Source organism: Electrophorus electricus, chromosome 13, assembly GCF_041902795.1.
Source record: "Electrophorus electricus isolate QZ-2024a chromosome 13, ASM4190279v1, whole genome shotgun sequence".
NCBI lineage: Eukaryota > Metazoa > Chordata > Actinopteri > Gymnotiformes > Gymnotidae > Electrophorus > Electrophorus electricus.
The window spans coordinates 9,579,359-9,600,000 of record NC_137509.1 but is presented as its reverse complement, the minus strand read 5'-3'; the positions used below and the strand labels follow the sequence as shown (position 1 = coordinate 9,600,000).

Here is a 20,642-nt window from a genome sequence, read left to right as displayed (position 1 = left end):
GTAGAGGTGGCAAGAGACTGAAACACCAGGAGACTTCCGAACAGGGGAGCACGATAAGCCCTACAGACGCAGCCGGGGGCCTCTCGTCCAGGGCTCCCATACAAGATGGAGCCCCCAACTCCTCTTTCCCACTGGGTCCTCCAACCACCTCCTCTTCCTGGCCTCCTTCAGTGGGCTCACAGAGCAGCCTCCCCTCTGTACCCTACCCCCCAGGCATGCTGCCACTTTACCCCCTCTACCCGCCGCTCACCCACCCCATGACGGACCCCTCCATGCAGCCTGGCATTCGCTTCCCCCTTCAGAATCCACAGATGGCGCCCCCCATGGTCACCCCCATGATGGCGTTGGTACTTCCCAACTACATGTTCCCACAAATGGGCACTTCCATGGCACAGCCCAGCCCGGCAGCCATCCACCAGCCCTTCTACAACCCAAACCTGGCTTTCCCGTGCCATGCACTCGGCACCACCCCTCCAGCTCCGCCTCAGACGGCAGCATTGACCCAGCAGGCACCATCCCCCTGTAGCACCCCCCAGTCCTGCAGCCAGCGTGAGGGAGGGGCCGAGGGAGCAGAGTCGCCCCTTTTCCAGTCAAGATGTTCCTCCCCTCTAAACCTACTTCAGCTGGAGGAGGCACCTACCAATCGGCTGGAGGCGGTGACGGCACTGGCCCCTGGGCAACAGGCCACTCCTCCTGCGGGTGGACAAGGGGGCGGGGCTGGAGGACAGGCGCCAGCCAATCAGAGAAGCGCCGGAGAGGATCCCAAAGAGAATGAAAATGTAAGAGAAATCTAAAGCTCGTTTCTGGAATATGTGAAGAATTAAATTAAAACAGAAACTTTGTGTTTTAAAATTTAAAACTGGTAAGGAAGCACATTGTTTATTCCAAATTAAAAATGTGTTATAGTATAGTGGAAACTATGGTTTAAACTGCCTTCATGTGACGGATCTCGCCCAGGAAAAACCACTGCAGTTGCTCTCAGTGACTGAACTGAGACTCTAAAATGCTGCATTTCTTCTTGGTTGCTCTTTTAGCTGTATGGGAACTGCTCCTCTTCTCAGGGAGAAGCCAACGAGTCGAACCAGGACGCCATGTCCACCTCAAGCGACCTGCTGGACCTGCTGCTGCAGGAGGATTCATTCTCGGGCACCGGCTCCGCCGCCTCGGGCTCCGGGTCCTCAGGCACGGGGTCCTCGGGCTCTGGGTCAGGCTCCAATGGCTGCAGCTTGTCTGGGAGTGGAACTAGTGAGTCCTTCAACAGTGATTGTTAGAAAATCACTAAAACCAGATTATTATTTTAATATAACTGCTGAGTTATATTAACAGTTAAAATGCTTATAAATAAAGTACATTTTGTTTAATTCTATGGATATTGCACATTTCTAGTTGTGTTCGTGTAGCTGTAGAATAAAATTCAGGACTTCTCTGAATGTTGTGTTTATAGTGTTCTCAGTAATATTGAGCCCAAGCAGAACAGATCTGTGAATGCCTTGATGTCTTGGTCCACTTAAAGGAAGCAGTCAAAGCAGTCACACTAGCAAGTACTTCGGGAGCATAGACTCATCGGAGAACGACCACTCTCGTAAGCAGACAGCAGGGGGCAGCGGAGAGGCACAGTTCATCAAATGCGTCCTGCAGGATCCCATCTGGCTGCTCATGGCCAACACAGATGAGAAGATCATGATGACCTATCAGCTGCCCATCAGGTTGGAGAACAAACACGTAGGCGCCCACCTCGTGGGCGTTAGCCGAGAGGCACATTTAGAATGCGGCATCCACAGTATGTGCATGACGCACAGCAGCACGCCCGCTCTGTGTTCGTGCAAAAGGCTGTGTGGCATGCATTTACACATGAACGTCTGGCTTGGTGTGTCTGTGTGTCTGTGTGTGTGTGTGTGTGTGAGACAGGGACAGAGAGAGTGTGCTGAGTGAAGACCGTGTGGCTTTGCGAGCCATGCAGAAGCAGCAGCCCCGTTTCAGTGAGGAACAGAAGCGTGAGCTGAGCCTGGTCCACCCCTGGATCCGCACGGGTCGCCTGCCGCGCCCCATCAACGTATCCGTGAGTACGCTGCAGCCTGACACCGTAGCACTTGCTATGACGCATCTCGCGCCACAAGGCAGCCGTCACCCTGAACACCACCCCAGGGCCGTCTGTACTTTTGATTTGCGCACATCCATCGCGGCACTGTGGGTCAGCGTTTGGGAACTGTACAGGTGGGCAGCCACATTGTCCTTGGTCTCTTTCCCTGCAGGTGTGCGTGGGCTGCAGGTCCCCCCCATCAGGGCCACCCGCGGCACCGTTCGACGTGGAGATCCATGAGATGGAGCTGTGCAGCATGCTGGAGGGGACGGAAGAGGGCTCCACTGCTGACAAGCAAGCCCAGCCAGACGCTGGCATGGAGGTGGGAGAGGCAGAAGCGCACAGGGAAGTGCCGCATCGGAGAGGTGAAGGAGGGGAAAGGAAAAAGAGACTCACCATGGCAACGCAGGGCAATGACCAGGAAATGGCGGCTGAGGAACAGGAAGTTACCTTACGAATGGAGGAGGAAGCGAAAGGGGGAAACGTCACGGACATGACCCACTGACGGGGACGTTATTAGCTATCGTCAGCTGGGAACGATGGTTTTAAAATCAATGTTGATTATCAGCATATGTGACCATTTAAAATGCACAACTCCCCTTAAATCCTGATGCTAGGCAGACTTTTCCTTTGGTCATGGTTAGCAGTCTAATTGTACATTTGTGCATTTAAACAAGGACTGCAGGGTTAAACCTGCTGACCTTTTGGGCACAAAAAGTCAATCGCTACAAAATGTTCCAAGTGTTACCAAGAACACTGTGAAGGATAGGATTATGGCATTGTGCCATATGCTCTTGATCTAAATCGATGCTTTCATTTGTTTTTTTACACAAATCAAAGCTCTGTATTTATTTGTATAGCTGAATGCAGATCATTAGTGATTCAAGGCTGACAGCGACAGATGTTGAATGTGAAACTTAAATGGCCACTTTATTGTAAGACTGTGACATCATCACTCTGCATGCTGCCCGGGGACACGTCCAGTCTATGAATTCATGACGTTTTGGATGAAAGAGTAAATGGGACACTCCTGCTTTCATCTCTGGCCTGGAGAGTCCACAGGACTAGCCCCGACCGGCCTCGTTCGAATCGTTACAGTGACGTGACAAGTAGATCTGTGTGTAGCACCACTTAGCAGGAGGGAATTTATGCAGTCATGTATGCTGGCAGGCTTTGGGTGGATGTCACTGCCTTTACAGACGTTTGATCTGTAATTTACATGTGCATTTCGACCAAATTTACACAAGAGAAGTACACAGCTTGATTTTATTTTTAGAAGGTTTATGAATATTTTTGTATACATCATTGATGTTGGTTCTGTCAAAAAGATTATTTGTACCTTCTGTGATATCTGTTTAATCCACGGTTGTATAACTCGATGTCTTTTCTTTAAATGGGCAGCAGTGTTTTTAATAAACATCCTCTGACTTGTATCTCAGAGAGACAGTTAAGCTTAATTGGGTAAAACTGACGCTATTTACTCTTCTTGCCTGTTTTGATTGGTTAATTGTTTTCATCTCCCTTTTCATATTGATGGCAGGGGTTGGAAGTTCTACAATAGTAACTAAAACGGCCACTGACATCCCTGGTAAAAGAGGTGCACTGAAGCCTACAACCAAGCAGCATGGCCGGTAAAAGGCCACTCCTAGCCTAGTACGAAGGTCTGGGAGGTGGATGCTGAGATGTCTGTGTGGTCCCTGTTTCACTGTAGTGGCTTGGCTTAGGTTCTAGGAGCTTGGCAATCAGAGAAGCAAATGATAGGCTTAGAAAACACCAGCGACTTTGTAGAGAAAGCTTAGGACCAGGGAGACCGCTCTCTCTGTCTAAGTCTCCCTTCCGTTTTAATTATGTTGTATGAAGCTTCTGTGGTCCTGAGCAGTTTGTAAGTATTTTTGTGAATTTCTTTGTATGGAAAAAAAATGAAATAAAATCAAATATTGTTCAGCTTTGTTACATTTTTCAGTGTTGAATAATACATTGAAGTAAGCGTGTTTAGGACTGAGAAGCAAAGAGGAAGTGAGTTTTTGCTCGAAACCTCATCCTCATCCAATTTAAGACAAGAATGTGCAGAGAGCTTTAAAAAGCCCCTGACATGGATGTGGTGTTTTTTTTCAGGCGCAAACGCTGTGGCACTTGCAACACACACACACAGAGAGAGAACACTTCATTTAATTGGAACACATGCATGAAGGGACACAAACATGGGACGATAATGATAGGGGCCATAAAAGCTGGTTTAATAATACACTTTCTTGTGAAAGTGGCCTTGGTTTGTGTTGTGACGCCAAACTCCAACAGGAACAGAACAAATGTGCCCATAAACGTACACTAAGTCAAGCATTCATATAGCTAATAATATAAATAAAAAACCCGCACTGAAAGTTACTTAACTATCAAAAGTAATAGTATAATTTAGGCTATATTTCTAAAAGGTCTGTATTGTCTTGGTTTTTTGTTCAAACAATTGTAGTTAATTATCAAAAGTAAAATGTAATAATCAGGTAAATCACGAATAGTCAAAAGACCGTTTATTTTATTTTTTATTTGTAACTTAGCATTAGCGATATGATGGTGGATGGTTTTCTACTGCATAAGCGTCCACGTTGTACTCGGAGATGTGTTCCCCTGCCTTGGGAGCTGAAAGTCTCGCTTTGTGTTGAATGGCGTTGTATATGTACGTGCGCACGTTTCACGTTTTCCTTCCCTGAAGACAAGCAACCCCGTAAAACCAGCGAAAGAAAATCCCTGGCGCCGACCCTGTTCGTGAGTGTTTATGTTAAGAACCACTTTCTTGCTGAAGATATGATGTGGGTTCGGAGGAGGGAGGGAGAGAGAGAGAGAATTTTCTCTTTCCCTGCCCATGTTTAAAAAAAAAATCCTTTAAATGCCGTTCACACTTATCCAAGGCACACCCAAACTTCTCACAGAGTATCTGAATATCTGAACTCATAAAAAAGGAGCCACTCCTAATTAAAAGACAAAACCCACAAAAATGAATATATTAATAAAAGCATCCATTGACATTTCTTCAGCTAATAAATTATAACGTTATAAACTATTGAACATCTAATGCATTTTAGCAGATTATCTCATTAACATTTCCAAAGTCCTAACGACAAGCCTCAGATTCAGTGCCCATAACCTGAAGATAGAAAAAGGGTGTCCACCACTGTAAGCCCAGAGAAGAACAGATATGCAGGCAGTGGGGCTGACGACAGATAGATACAGAGCAGCACATTCTCTGCTCGTGATCCAAATATATGTATTTCACACATGAACCTTACACTCACTAAAAACATACATTCCTTCATTTGAAGAGATATGCTACACGTGCATTTATGTGAAATGGCTGAATATATTTGCAATTCAGTGCAAAAGCAGGGTTATTGGCTTGTTACGGTATTATTCATGAATATGTTTCCTGGGTATTCATTCCAAAAACAAATGGCATCTGGAATCATTCTTACTTTGTCCCCATCTACTCCTCATTTTCCCTTCACTCCTTCTTTCTCCTTCTCTCTCCTCCTCCTCTAGAGTCTCCTCCTCCAGTCAGCTCTCCTGCTTTACCCCTGTTTGTTTCTGACTGAAAGGAAGGATGAGAGGTGGTGTGTGTGTGTGGGGTGTGAGCCTCCTGTTTTTGGGCTTCCGATGGGTGAATGGACAAAGCCAAACCAACTTCACCAGGTGAGTAAATGTGTGTTTGAGCGTGTGTTTGAGCGTGTGTGTGTGTGTGTAAGGGACAGAAGAAGAGTGAATGTGAATGCATGCATTCACTAAATACATTCAGACTCTGGTGTTCACGTCTGATGGTGCCAACTGAATTAGTTGGCTAGTTCAGAACTAAGGACTTTGTTTCAACTTTGTTTTTAATGTTCTCCAAAAGGAATAAATGTATTTCTCAGGCTTTGCCAACATGGTTAGAGCTCACATCGCCTGTTTTATGTACTTTCTTACAGCAATTCAAGTTTGGGCTCTGATCTTTGCTGTGAAGTAGCAAAACACAATTAACATGATTTAGTTTACTTCCATCTGAACATCTTTTTGTGAACTATTTAAAAAATATCTAATAAAACTGTATGTATCTACAGAAATTGGAATAAAAATGTAATAAACATTTATCATGCTTCTAAAATGCAATTTCATATATATATATATATATATATATATATATATATATATATATATATATATATATATATATATATGCTTACTAGTCTATTTAATGTCTGTCTTGCAAGCCTAATTGAGGTTTACTCCCTTAAAACCCCCTTCCAAAACTATATCCACATTCACCTGCCTTTAAACAGGGGTAACAAAGTTAACCAGTTAAGTTCCACCAAGTTCCACCAGTTAAGCATGAGGCTGTTTTGTGATGTACAAATTAGTCCAAGTAAGATGTCTGTGGGTAAACATGGGTTACATGTTTACATGCCCAGCAAAGCATCACATCTCATTCTTCTCTCCCTTCATGATGCATAAATGTTTCTTTATAGCTCAATCCCAGATAAAGATGTGAGAGGCCTTCAAATACAGACAGCAGCTCTTTGATGACACCAATATTTTTGGTTAGCATTGAGTGTTTGATGTGTCTGTGTGTCTGTGTCTGTGTGTGTGTGTGTGTGTGTGTGTGTGTGTGTGTGTGTGTGTGTGTGTGTGTGTGTGTGTGTGTGTGTGCGCAGGTGCGTGTGTAATGAAAGAATGACAGAGTTAATGTAATGGCACGTTTATCAAGAATCTTCTCACAGTCTGGGTTTTTGCACAAGATATAGGTCAAAGGGTTTTAAACTGAAATTATGTGAAAAGAAATACGTTTGATTACATACTCATTTGAATAAATGTTAATGTTAATTTTAGAAAATGGAGAGAGGCTGAAAAAGAATATATTCTGTTGGTGCAGTGACCAAATGCATATTTCACCAGTCGTTTAAAGTATACAGTGTACATGGGCTGCCCTGCCTAACATTTTGGAACATAGTGTAGCTGTTGTTCAGAGGTTTGTCCTGTGTGGTTTTTTTGGTGTGTGTGTGCGTGCATGGGTGTGTGTTTGTGTGTGTGTGTGTGTGTGTGTGTGTGTGTGTGTGTGTAGAAGCCCGCCTTCCTAGATTGCTGCTTCTTTTCGTTGTTTTTGCAACTGTAAAATTAAATCTCATTAAATTGTTCTTCCTCTCTCTCTTTTTCTCTCTCTCTCTCTCTCTCTCTCTCTCTCTCTCTCTGTCCTCTCACTCTCACTCTCTGTCCTCTCACTCTCACTCTCTAGGCCTGTTTTCCTGTGCGGGGGTCATTTAGCAACAGAGTCAGGATTCGTAGCTAGTGAAGATTTCCCCACTCACTACAAACCCAACTCCAAATGCACCTGGTACATCACTGTGAGTTCTCTATGTTACAGCTCTGTCAATTTAGAACTGCGTTACATTTCACGCATACATAGACTTCACACACAGAGAAGCTGAACCACAGACACATGACCTGAAAAATGCTCCCTATGATATACAAAGACTGTGTAACATCAGACACACCATCTGTCAGAGCACAAAACGTGAGAGCTTTTTTGCTGAGCCACACCCTCCGCCACCAGGTCCCAGAGGGTCACGTGGTTATGCTGCAGTTCCGCATTTTTGACTTGGAGGCTGATCCCACATGCCGCTATGACTACGTGGACGTGTATAATGGGCACTCATACACGGTGCAGAAGCTCGGACGTTTTTGTGGAACGTTCCGGCCCGGCGCGCTCATCTCCACCTCCAACACCATGATGCTGGAGATGGCGTCGGATTCCAGCAAGGGCGGGAGAGGCTTCCTGGCCTTCTTCAGCGGAGGGAAGCCACATGTGGATGGTTGGATATTCTTGCTTCTTTGGTTTTAGGTTGTGCTTGCTGTGACCTGAGTTTTTCCACTAGTGTTTTATTACAGTACAGAATATTTAATTGGTACTGTCACCTATTACTTGGTACAAAATCATTCTGTCTCTCATTCTTTCTGAGTTTGTTTTTTAACTAATTTTAACAAATTCAACAGCCCTTTAATGGCATTTCCATTACATGACAATTGCAATATATACATTATGACAGAATGCAGGTCTTTGTGTGTACCTGTTTTTAAGAGAGTGGGTTATTTACTTACCCTCAGGCTGTGATCTATTGGAGCAATATCTCCCTCTTGGGAGACATTGGGGGATACTTGGAGACATTGAGAGACATGGGAGACATTGGGAGACATTGGGGGACATTGGGGGATATTGGGAGACATTGTGGGATATTGGGAGACATTGGGGGATATTGGGAGACATTGGGAGACATTGGGGGATATTGGGGGATATTGGGAGACATTGGGGGATATTGGGTCTATGTTGCTGGGGTTTTCTTTTTCCCTTCAAATGTTTCATAGAGCAACTTCACTTCTTTCTCTACCTCACTGAAACTAAGATTTATTTTATGTGCGCTTTTCTATGGCTTGACTCTGGTCAGTGAGCCCATATTTGACTAGGATGTTTCTTTATGTTTATGACAATGAAGATATTTGCAACTTTACTTTTTTTTACAGTGTTCTAAACATACCGTTTTTACCCTGTCTGATCATATGGATTGCTCTAAATTGAAATTGCGCAGTGCAGATCTTTGGGTCGTCTATGTTAAAGGTTAGTAGGTTAATTAGCCTCAGGACCACCAGACAGAAGGAACTCTCTCTCTCTCTCTCTCTCTCTCTCTCTCTCTCTCTCTCTCTCTCTCCCTCTCTCTCTCTCTCTCTCTCTCTCTCTCTCTCTCTTTCTATGCCCACAGATAATCAGTTCTGTGGTGGCAGGCTGACGGCACACCAGGGATCAGTGAAGACTCCAAACTGGCCAGATTTGGACTACCCAGCAGGCATCAGCTGCTCTTGGCATATCTCAGTGGCAACCAACATGGTTGGTGTGCCAAGCTTCACTTCACACCTCTTCCTCGTATCTCTGCTCTCTCCTCACACTTTAGCTGTGCTGCAGGCAGGGCACATGCCAATTTGCAGCTCTAGGTGAATACCGCAATAGGCAACCATACACAAAATACCTCCTGCACACAAAATAAATACTGTGGTGCTAGCATGCTCATACACTTCAACACTCATTAAGTAGGCTATAAAACAGGTGCAAGAGCACATAGGCACAGTTCAATCATCATCGCTTCAGTTATCCGGTTCCAAATACCAAATATTCTAGATCCACAACTACGTAGTTGTTAGACAGATAGAGCACATTTAAGAGCCCCTCACAAATTCATTGCAAATCCCTCTATGCACTGCCTCTTTCTCATTTATTTCACACACACACACACACACACACACACACACACACACACACACACACACACACACACACACACACACACACACACATACACATAGCGGAGTGAACTACTCTGCTCTCTGAGCCGTAGTGCAGGACATCCGGCGGGGCGGGGGGGGTGCCATTAGAGAATGTCATATGTATATATGACATCATATATAACATAAGCCACATCACTGCCAATTAGATATCTCTGTATTACTCTTAACTACCTTACAAAAAACAAACAAACAAAAATCAGAAAATTGTAGGGTGAGTGCATGGGTATGATAACAAATATTCAATATAAATTGAGCTACATGCCTGGAAATAAGCCATAGCCTCATATAATTCTCATAGTAACCTTTTTACTTCTGAAAACATAACAAAGGATACATCAGCTGAAAAAACTAAGATGAAATATAAATACACTGACATTTTTCCGAATATAGCCATTGGTCCCTTGTACGATGATGCACGTTTGTGTTTCGCAGTACGTTCTTGGCCTGTATGATTCAGTGAACACTTGTACACAACCTGTACAGTCAGCATTCTAATTACAGAGCATAACAATTCTTGCTTTTTTAAAGTGTCTGTGACTGAACTTCGTCGAAGCAAGTCATAACTGCTACTTCTATTATCAGTTCTCACAGATAAATCAGTTCATGTTCTACATAAATTGTAGTCTGTTAAGCCTGTAATGTTCCATTGGACTGTGTAGGTATTTATCAGTTTAAACTTTGTGAAGCTGCGTTCTCCTGAAGACACTGAGACGAGAAGTGTGAGATGTACTCTTCTGGACAAACCGATTCCATCCCATTGTTAGTGAGGAACACAAGTGCATCAGGTGGTTTAGTTCTATCAGCCAGACGTCTGTTCAAAGCTGTTAGCGCCTCAAAAAGCTCTCGCCTGTCAGCCTGACTCGAGCCCCTGCGCACCAGTACTTCTTCCAGTGTGGTGCATCCTAGAACTGGCTCAGCTGTCCTCTCCTTGATCCACAGAACACCATACAACACACCAGCCATGTTCCCATGATCCTGGAGTTGAGAAAAACACACTTCCACAGAATTAAAAGCACAGTCCAGCATTTGGTTAAAGAAACCCGCTTCCTCGTTCTTGGTCATGCTGCACGCTGCAAAGGAAAGCGGGATTCTGTTTGCAACTCCTCACTTTCTCTAAATTGCTGTCTGTGTGGTGGTCAAGAAGGAATCGCTTAGTCACGCTCAGCTGAGTGACTGCATGAGATGAGTCGACATTTGTTGTCTGTAGTGTTTTGCCATTAATATTAATCTCACTCAAAATGTCACACCGTGCAGTGCCGGAGCGCATGAATGTAGGTTTTGATGTTAGCTGCAATGCCTCTTAGTTCACAGCTCCTTTTAACTCCACGTGCACTAGTGAGACTGGTGACTGTTGCTACTGACAGCAGAGCATCACATACGCCCCTCGTAACAGGAGTCGGACGGGCTTGAGCTTGCGGAGGGAAAGCCATGCTGTCCCATGCGGTCTCATCTCCACACTTCCCAGTGAGACGTGGGAAAAACTCCTGCACTGCTGTAAAGAAGTCCACAGCCTGCAGGCGACATAAGGCCAACTACCACACTCAGAGAGCACAGGACACGTCGGATGTCTAGCACTGTCTACACCACTTTGTTTACCTCTCATAGTCGATCCATAGCCCTGACTTCTCAAATCCGTAATCTCAATACTCAGTTCTCTTTCTGCACCAGAACCAATCATTCCAGGCCCTGATTTTGTTCGCTTTGTGAATTCATAAAAAATATTCTCTAATATCCACGCTGCTTCCCCCTGCTGTAAGAAAATGTACAATCAACTATTTGTTCAGTTCAGCTCATGTCGGGTGTAAAATATGATTAAGTGTTTTGTTGACTTGGGAATGAGAATTTCATTCTGAATCTGAAAGGACAGCATTGCTGCAATTTCATTTTGAATTTCTTTGCCAAAATGAACATGCATTTCCTTAAATGCATTTCCTCCTAATGTGTTCAGCCATAAGGTCATCAGAAAGACCTATAGTTTCTACAGGTTTGAGGAAATTTCCATTGTTGTGCTCAAACAACTACTGTCTGTGCCATTAGAATGCTAAAGTTTGCATGGTCATTGCTCTGACTAAACTCAACAAACACTGAAACACTTGCTGCCAATGCATAGTCTCATACTTTCTGCTGGTTTTGCACATTTGTTGTATTTTGGGAGGTCAACCCCATGACCAGCTCCTTCCATTCATGAAAACCTCCTACACGGTCAGTTGATCAGCTCTTTCCATTCAAGAAAACCTCCTACATCCTCCGTGGGAACTAAGTATATATCGTATTTTGCCTGTCTACAACATCCCTTAGCAGCAGTGGTGGTCTTTAACACCACGTAAATCATGTAAATGCGTGGGGCCCCAGAGATCAGATGGCCCCCTGCTGGCCACAAGTAGTTGGCTGAAAGAAAACAACAAACAAACAAACAAAAATGACTAAATACATTCTTTCTTTCATTGTTTGACACCAATGAGATACCCTCATTAACTAGCTAGCTAATCAGGACTCTTGGGGGCCCCCAGACATAGCTTCGCTTGGGGCCCCAAAAATGTCAAATCCGTCCTTGCTTACCAGAGATGATTTTCTCCCACTTACCCAAAAAAGGTTTCAACAAAAAGCAAAACATATCATCCTTGCTTATTGAATAAACAAGCCATAGTCTACAATTTCCCATTTGCCTCAGAGGGGAAATCAGCTCATTTGACCTGATATGGTCCTCTTTCTTTTATTTGTAACTGTTGTTGCCATTTACCAGTGTCATTGATGCTTTTGCCATCTTGTTATATTAGAACGTAGTGAGGGTGTTTTGGATGAGGTACCTTTCTTGTTGTCGAGCAATGGCATTAGCGAGCGCCATCATAACTTACTGGTGGATGACTGTCCTGAGTCAATGAATGTTAAAAATGAATCTTTCTGTTTTCGGTGTGTTTCCTTCCTTTTGCAGTTTCCTTTTGTACTCCATTTGTGCAGCCAGAATGTTTTGATTCTCCAGGCATGACAGAGTTGCACTATTTTGCTTTGTTAATGCAAAAATGATCTCATAGGCTAGCATACGCACGTGGGGGTGGAGGGGTGCAATCAGGAGTTGGTCTGAGCACGTATGTTAGTCTGTGGAGTGTGGCCTGGGCACAGGTGTCAGGCCGCGGAGGACTGACGGACACAATTCTGCACCAGTCACCATGCTTCCTGAGTGCACTCACAGACAGCATTCCAAAAAGCATACGGTATGTTCAAGTTCCAGGTGGAATGTTAACTTTGGTACAGGTTTTGGTACATTATTCAACCCCTTCTACCCCTGCTCGTGTGCCATTGCTTATATGCTATGGATGCAGGAAACTGCGAATTTCTCTGTTGGCTTTTCCAGCAGGATCTGATATCTGATTTGGGAAGAGGATATAGTAATCGGTGTACTGGCTTGTGCGAATGTATGTATTCAGGGGTGTGTTTGTGACGTCTGAAGCTGAGAGACCCCATTGATAGGTTGTGTTTATGGAGCGTGTGTGTGTGTGTGTGAGAGAGAGAGAAGGAGCCAGTAGGAAAGGAGCATGTATTCCCTCAGGCTGTGGACGCATGCCCCCAAATTAAAAGTTGCATAATTGACTCTTTATGCCTTCATGTGCCACCTCACCATTCAAAGCTGCTCAGAGCTTTACATATAGCTAAGCATAAAGACAAACATTAATTAATATCAAACGTGTGTGTGTGTGTGTGTGTGTGTGTGTGTGTGTGTGCGTGTGTGTGCGTGTGTGTGCGTGTGTGTGCGTGCATGTTTGTGCATCTGTGCATATAATCATTCCCCCAGATCATTGAAGTGAAATTTGAAAAGCTGGACCTGGAGGCAGACATGTACTGTCGCTATGACTACGTGGCACTGTTCAACGGCGGTGAAACAGACAACTCTCGGCGTATAGGCAAATTCTGCGGAGACTCGCCCCCGGAGTGAGTCTCTCACTGCCCTTCCTTAAGTTACCTTCATAGCACGTCTGGGCACATGATATTTCAGCCCATGATCGTGCTGTTCATTCTGCGTGTTTCTTTTTGTCTGCAGTAGGTCAAACGTGGTGGGTGGATTTCTAGAGTTTTTCCCATTTTTGACATCTTTCTGACTTCACATTGCCAGTGTCACAACTTAAAGCTGAATGTGTCTGGGTGCCACAATAGTAGACTCATTTCCCGTTACATATGAGCACTTATCCATTGAAAAAGGAAATTGATCTGAGCTCAGAATATGATTACAGGTCAAAGTGGATTTGAAAAGAAAGGAAATGATATATACAGCTTATTAGAGGTGTATTAGAGGCCACTTTATTAGAGATGCCTGCCCATTCATGATTTGAACTTACCTGTATGGAAATTAGACATGATCCTGGAGTGCAGCATAAAAGCCATTGTTTTCTGTGAATCCATATTAGAATGGGAAAACTGAGCGATCTGAGTGACTTTGGGGCTAGACTAGCCAAGGCCAGTATTTCAAAAACTGCCAGCTTCATGCAGGGGTGCTGACAGTGTAGTGATAGTGGTATGATCCAGGAGAAGCATCCAGCAAAAGGGGATCCTGTAGGATCCAAAAGGAGATGTAAACAACTCAGTGAGGACCAGAGGAGGATGTTAAGAATCATTCTGACAAACAGGCGGTGCAGAGTCAAGCAAACTGCATCTGAATACAACGCTGATGTTCCAGCTAATGTGTCCAAATGTACAACTCATCGTTCCTTAGCACAGATGGGTTCAAAGTTCAAGTTCAAAGAGGTTTTATTGTCATTTCAGCTATATACAAGTACACAACAAAAACGAGACAATGTTCCTCCAGGACCATGGTGCAACACAAAAACAACAGACAACATGCTACATAAGTGCAAACAGTCCAATATAGTGCAAAATGTCATTAAATAAACATTAAATAAACAATAATAAATACAGGACAGCACAACTACAAAATGAGTAGACAGTGCAATTATTTAGTACAGTACACATTACTGGGCATATGTAGTGCAAGTTGTGCATAGCAATCAGTGACATGCTACCCTGAACATAGCAGTCACCGGTAGCAGCCAGAACAGTTCAGAGTACAGCGCTGGTTTAGTACAGTACTCTAGCAGCAAGTAGGATAATGTGCAAGACTGCAACAGGAGTGCATAAGTTATTTGTGTGAGGTTTGTCTTCAGCACTAGTCCGATGCAAAACAATGTGTGAGTGTGTGTATAGATATGAATGTGTGTTTGTGTGTGTGTGTGTGTGTGTGTGTGTGAGAGAGAGAGACTGTCTATAAGCATGCATAAAAGTGCCCATTTTGGAATCTGAATTGGAATTGGAGTTAGCCAGAGTTCAGGAGTCTAATGGCTTCTGGGAGGAAGCTGTTGCACAGTCTGGAGGTGCGGGACTGGATGCTGGGCTCTCTTGGTGATGGAACTGGTGTTCAGGGTCCAGGTGAGGTTCTCCGCTATGTGAACACCAAGGAACTTGATGTTCTTGACGATGTCCACTGAGGAGCCGTTGATGGCAAGCGGGGAGTGATCTCGCCTTGCTCTCCTGAAGTCAATAACCATTTCTTTTGTCTTGTCAACATTCAGATACAGGTTGTTGACCTTACACCAGCTCACCAGTTCTCGCACCTCCTCTCTGTATGCTGACTCGTTGTCTTTGTTGATGAGACCCACCACAGTCGTGTCATCAGCAAATTTGATGATGTGATTCGAACTGTGCATCGCTGCACAGTCATGAGTCAGCAGTGTGAACAGCAGAGGGCTGAGTACGCTGCCCTGGGGAGCACCAGTACTCAGTGTGGTGGTGTTGGAAGTGCTGCTCCCAATCCGGACAAACTGAAGTCTAACAGTCAAGAAATCCAGGATCCAGTTGCAGAGGGAGGTGTTCAAGCCCAGTAAGCTCAACTTTCCAATCAGATGCTGAGGAACAATGATGTTGAATGCTGAACTGAAGTCTATGAACAGCATTCTTATGTAGGTGCCCTTTTTATCCAGATGTGTGAGTGCCAGATGAAGTGTGGTAGAGATGGCTTCATCTGTAGAGCAGTTGGGGCGGTACGCGAACTGCAGGGGGTCTAGAGAAGGGGGAAGCTGGGTCTTGATGTGTCTCATGATGAGTCTCTCGAAGCACTTCATGTTGATGGATGTGAGTGCGATGGGCAGTAGTCGTTGAGACACGACACCGTGGGCTTCTTAGGCACGGGGACGATGGTGGTGGTATTGAAGCATGTTGGGACCACGGCGCAGCTCAGAAAGATATTGAAGATGTCTGTCAGGACATCTGCAAGCTGGTCAGCACATTCTCTAAGCACACGACCCGGGATGTTGTCTGGTCCAGCAGCTTTCCGTGGGTTAACTCCACGCAGAGTACGCCTCAGATCAGCCACCGTCAGGCACAGCACCTGGTCATTTTGCGGAGGGATGGACTTTTCTACTGCAACGTTGTTCTGCGCTTCAAACCGTGCATAGAAGTCAGTGCATCTGGGAGGATGGCATCACTGTCACAGGAAGGTGGTGTTTTCCTGTAGTTAGTAATGGCCCGAATGCCCTCCCACATGCGCCGTGTGTCACCAGTGTCTTTGAAGTGTCCATGGATCCTCTGTGCGTGTGCACGCTTTGCTTCCCTGATTGCACGTGACAGTTTGGTTCTTGTTTTCCTGAGAGCATCTCTGTCACCTGTTCTGAAGGCTGAGTCACGGGTCCTCAGTAGCATGCGCTCCTCAGCAGGCATCCATGGCTTCTGGTTGGGGCGTGTGATGATGGTTTCGGAGACAGTAACATCATCAATGCACTTGCTGATGTAGCCAGTCACTGATGCTGTATACTCTTCCAGGTTAACAGTGCCACCGTCACTAGCAGCCTCCTTGAACGTGATCCAAGTCGTCTGCTCAAAACAGCCCTGAAGAGCAGAGATGGCTCCTGCTGGCCAGGTTCTCACCTGCTTCAGAAGCGGTTTTGAGCGTCTGACGATCGGTCTATATGGAGTAATCAACATTACAGACATGTGATCGGAGTATCCGAGGTGGGGGCAGGGCTCCGCCCGGTACGCACCCGAAATGTTTGTGCAAACGAGATCCAGCGCGTTCGCTCCTCTCGTTGCAAAGTTCACATGTTGATGGAATTTAGGCAGTACTGACTTGAGATTTGCGTGGTTGAAGTCTCCAGCGACAATAAACAGTCCATCTGGATGAACATTCTGCAGTTCACTAATCGCTCCATACAGCTCTTGGAGAGCCTCTCGTGTGTTCGCACTGGGTGGAATGTACAGCGCGATTATAAACACGGAGGTGAATTCCTGCGGTAAATAAAGAGGTCTGCATCTGACAATAGCAAACTCCACCAGCGGTGAGCAGTACTTAACAACAAGCACAGAGTTTTTACACCAGGACTCATTGATATAAATGCATACTCCTCCGCCACGTTTTTTGCCGGAGAGAGTATTGTCTCTATGGACATGGATTGGGACTAATCCATCCAGATGAATGGCGGCGTCTGGAATACTGTCGCTGAGCCATGTTTCAGTCTGCTGGACTACAAACAGCTGTAACAGCAGGTGACCAGTTTGAGTGCCATTGCTGTCTAAGGGAAAAAGAAGGGCAAGACTCCATTTGGTGAAAAGTGGACAAAAATTGGATTGGTGAGCAGTGGAAAACATCGCCTGATCAGGTGAATCCAGACTTCTGTTGCACCGTGATGATGGGAGGCTCAGAATTTGGCACCAGCAGCATGAATCGGTGAGCCCTTCCTGTCAGGTGTCAACAGTTCAGGCCAGTGGAGGTGCAGTAATGGTCTGAGGAATGTTTTCTTGGCACACCCTGGGTCCTCTGAAATCTGTGGATGGATGTTTGGATGGTAGGGCTTACGTAAGCATCGTAAGTTCATGCCTTTATGGCAGCTGTTTACCCTCTGATAGCATGTTTTCCTTGCTTCTCTGGCCTTCAGAGTCCCTAGATCGTAATCCTATAGAGCATCTCTGGGGCAAGATAGAGCAGGTTTGGTCAGAGCATGTCAGTAGCTCCATCCAATTTGTGGCAACTGCAAGAAGCTATCCTGGCCACATGGGCCAAGATTCCTGCAGAACAATTTCAGCACCTAGTTGAAACAATGGCATGTCAAATTGCCATGGTTCTGAAGGCCAAAGGAGGTCCAATGTACTACTAGATGGGTGTCTCTAATGAAGTGGCCTTTCAGTGTAGAAAAAACCTGGTTTTATAGATTAAAAACTGCTATAACTTTATGTTGTCTCTTTCTGCTGCAGGGTTGTTGTGACCAATGGGAATGAGTTGTTGGTGCAGTTTGTGTCTGACCTGAGTGTAACAGGTTCGGGCTTCTTGGCCCATTACAACAGCATTTCACGTGGGTCCCGGACTGCCACCGTGGGCCTGGATACTGCGCCTGGTCCCCAAGTGGACCCTGCACCTGTTCGTCCCCGTACAAGTCCAGCTGGACGTGTTAGACCTGTGCCCAAACCTAGACCTACACCCAAGCCTAAGCTTGTTGTAAGGCCTAAAGTAACACCAAAACCTGCATCTAGGCCACAGAAGCCTAAGACCCCCAGACCAACTCCCAAGCCGGCAAGCAAGCCTAAACCCTCAAAGCCTACACCTAAACCTAAGCCTAAACCCGTGGCCAGGGTCACCCCAAAACCTGCAGTAAAATCAACAGTGAAGGCCAAGGTTAAACCAACACTGAAGCCTAAAGCGAAGCCTGCAGCCAAGCCAGGCACTAAGCCTGCAAAACCTACCTCAGGGTCCAAAGCAAAGCCAAAGCCAAGTGTGAAAACGTCTAAACCACAGACCAAACCTGTCACTAATAACAGGACTGGCATAACAGGAAACAGGAAACGTGAGTAGATCTGAAGCTTAGCATACTGATATATAGATATATATATGAGTTGCTTAAAAGAAGCGTGTTTGTGGAATGGTGCACATGACGACTGCATTCTTATCTGTCCTCCTCCTTAGCACCAGCGCAGAACCCACACTGTGTGCAGTCATGCCGGAGAACAGGCACCCTTGTGACCAGTTTCTGTCCCAGCCACTTCGGTAAGGCTCCTGCTTCCCGATCTCTCCCTTTGCCCTTCCCTCTGCTGCAGTTGCTCCGCTCGTCATGGAAAATGATGCCTGATTGATGTCGTACATTTGGTGCACTTTGTGACCCATCCATTTGTCTAGACAGCCGAGCAGTGATAGTGTTGCCCTTCAGCAACTGACTGCAAAGGTGTGAAAGTGAGACGGAGAACCACAAAAGCTGATTCGTCTGCCCATACACCTCTATACAGACTCCACAAAGCAGATACACAAGAACTGCGTTTCCGTTCACTCAGGACATCACACTTGGTCAATGCCTCGGTTTCTTTCTCAGTGGTGACAGGTAAGGCGACGTCGCTGACCCCAGGTGCCCATGGCAGTGTGGATGTGGATGTGACCATTATTAAGACCTATAAGGCAGGTAGACTTAACATCACCAAGAAAGGAAAAACCATGTCTGCCACCATTACAGCTCAGTGCGCCAAGTGTCCCGCCCTGCGTAAAGGTACTCTAACGACACTCTTCCCACGGCATGTCTGAAAAGAGATTTTGCTAGCTGCATGCACTCTGCTCTTTCAAGTAAGCTAAATCCTGAACTGTTCCCTTTCTTAGGAATGAACTACGTTCTGATGGGTCAGGTGGATGAAAGGGGAGAAGCCACTTTGAGCCCTTCCGACTTTGTTCTTCTCCATAAGGCAGTGCACGACAAGGTACTGGCCAATCTTGCGAAGCGGCAGTGCTGACCTCACGTCTGCTCTACCAATCACAGTGTTGGAAACCAGCATTAATTATATTCCAGGTTGAATATTACAACCTCATCTTAAAACTGAACGGTCAACAAATAAAGCACTTCTAGTGTAGCGGTTTTTGACATATTGTCATGTAGCCTGGTGCCACTGCTATAAATGAAACGAGTTTTCAGTTTTACTGACCCAAACAGGGAATTTAGGGTTTATTCAATGAAATATTAAAACCAGAACATTTCTGAACTTTCCCAAGATGTGTACATGTGAAGGTTAAAATGAAAAGATTCCACTCATTCAAGTGGTACAGTCTGTCTTTGTGTTCACACTTATCTACTTTCTGTTTTACCTGATGGATTCGTTAGTTACACTGCAAAATATTGTCTAGTATATAGAAAGTACATATCACTGTTATTTTTAATTCTGTCGACTTCTTATGAGACATTGTGTAATTAATAAATTATAATATTCTTTAAAAATATGATTAAAGAATGTAACGACATTACAGTGAGTAGATTCTTTTGGTTCAAGTCAGATCATTTGTAGAAAGAAAAAAACTCAAGATTTAAGACACATGCAGTGATTGTGTGAGTTGCGCTGAATATTAAGGCCCTAGTATCAAACAGTAGTATTTCATTATCTTATTTTAAATTTACTCATAATTTATTAGCTTTTATACATGTCACTATATAAATCATTCTACATGATCAACCTTTAGAATATCTAGGTCATTAGGAATTTGAGACATTCACATTTAAGGCATTTAGCAGATGCTCTTATCCAAAGCGACTTACAAAAGTGCTTTGTCGTTTACTCATAGAATATACAGTATAGTAGGTTAGAATCAAATGAACCAATGAACTAGAATACTGTAGAATACAGGGATGAATGCTGATACCTAGAAGTGCAAAATAAGGTCTGTCATAAACAATGATATGTGCTATAAACAATAAGTGCTAGAGTTTGTTAAACAACATAAACAATACCCTACAATAAGTATTAATTTAGTCAGTCAATATGGGAGCAGTGTCAGTTGTCCTTTAAATATTCTGCAAATAGATGGGTCTTCAGTCTGCGTTTGAAGACTGCAAGAGACTCTGCTGTCTGGACAGCAAGCGGGAGTTCATTCCACCATCTTGGAGCCAAGACAGAAAATAGTCTCGATGCTTGTCGTCCATGAGACCCGAAGCAAGGTATTTCAAGCCGAGCCGTACTTGAGGTTTGAAGTACTCGAGGTGCTGCTGCATTCTGGACAAGTTGTAGAGGTTTGATGGCTCCTAGAGGAAGACCAGCAAGTAGTGAGTTGCAGTAGTCTAACTTTGAGATCACAAGAGACTGCACAAGCACCTGGGTAGCTTCCTGTGAGAGAAAGGGTCGAATCCTTTGTATGTTACAAAGGAGGAATCTGCAAAACCGGGTTAGATTAGAAACATGAGTTGAGAACGACAACCGGTTGCCCAAA

General features: G+C 44.8%; 2 protein-coding genes across 4 annotated transcripts in view; both read left to right on the top strand.

Annotated features, from left to right (window-relative positions):
- Positions 1–4,024, top strand: part of per1b (period circadian clock 1b) — a 22,779-nt gene extending 18,755 nt beyond the window's left edge. For 2 of the 3 annotated variants that reach the window (XM_035519662.2, XM_027003776.3), the window contains exons 15-19: positions 1–779; positions 1,035–1,245; positions 1,514–1,706; positions 1,909–2,059; positions 2,253–4,024. The exon at positions 1–779 is cut by the window's left edge and continues 54 nt beyond it. In XM_035519662.2, the coding sequence (XP_035375555.1) occupies positions 1–779; positions 1,035–1,245; positions 1,514–1,706; positions 1,909–2,059; positions 2,253–2,585 (1,667 nt within the window). In that variant the 3' untranslated portion in view covers positions 2,586–4,024. The remainder of the gene's footprint in view (positions 780–1,034; positions 1,246–1,513; positions 1,707–1,908; positions 2,060–2,252) is intronic. The other variant, XM_035519663.2, reaches the window with a different exon arrangement.
- Positions 4,025–5,675: 1,651 nt separating this feature from the next.
- On the top strand, positions 5,676–19,848 carry pcolceb (procollagen C-endopeptidase enhancer b). The gene is made up of 9 exons (XM_027003819.3): positions 5,676–5,764; positions 7,338–7,446; positions 7,656–7,914; positions 8,857–8,981; positions 13,227–13,363; positions 17,666–18,252; positions 18,372–18,452; positions 18,772–18,942; positions 19,050–19,848. The coding sequence occupies exons 1-9, from the start codon at positions 5,676–5,678 to the stop codon at positions 19,178–19,180; spliced, it is 1,689 nt and encodes a 562-aa protein (XP_026859620.2). The 3' UTR covers positions 19,181–19,848.
- Positions 19,849–20,642: the final 794 nt, after the last annotated feature.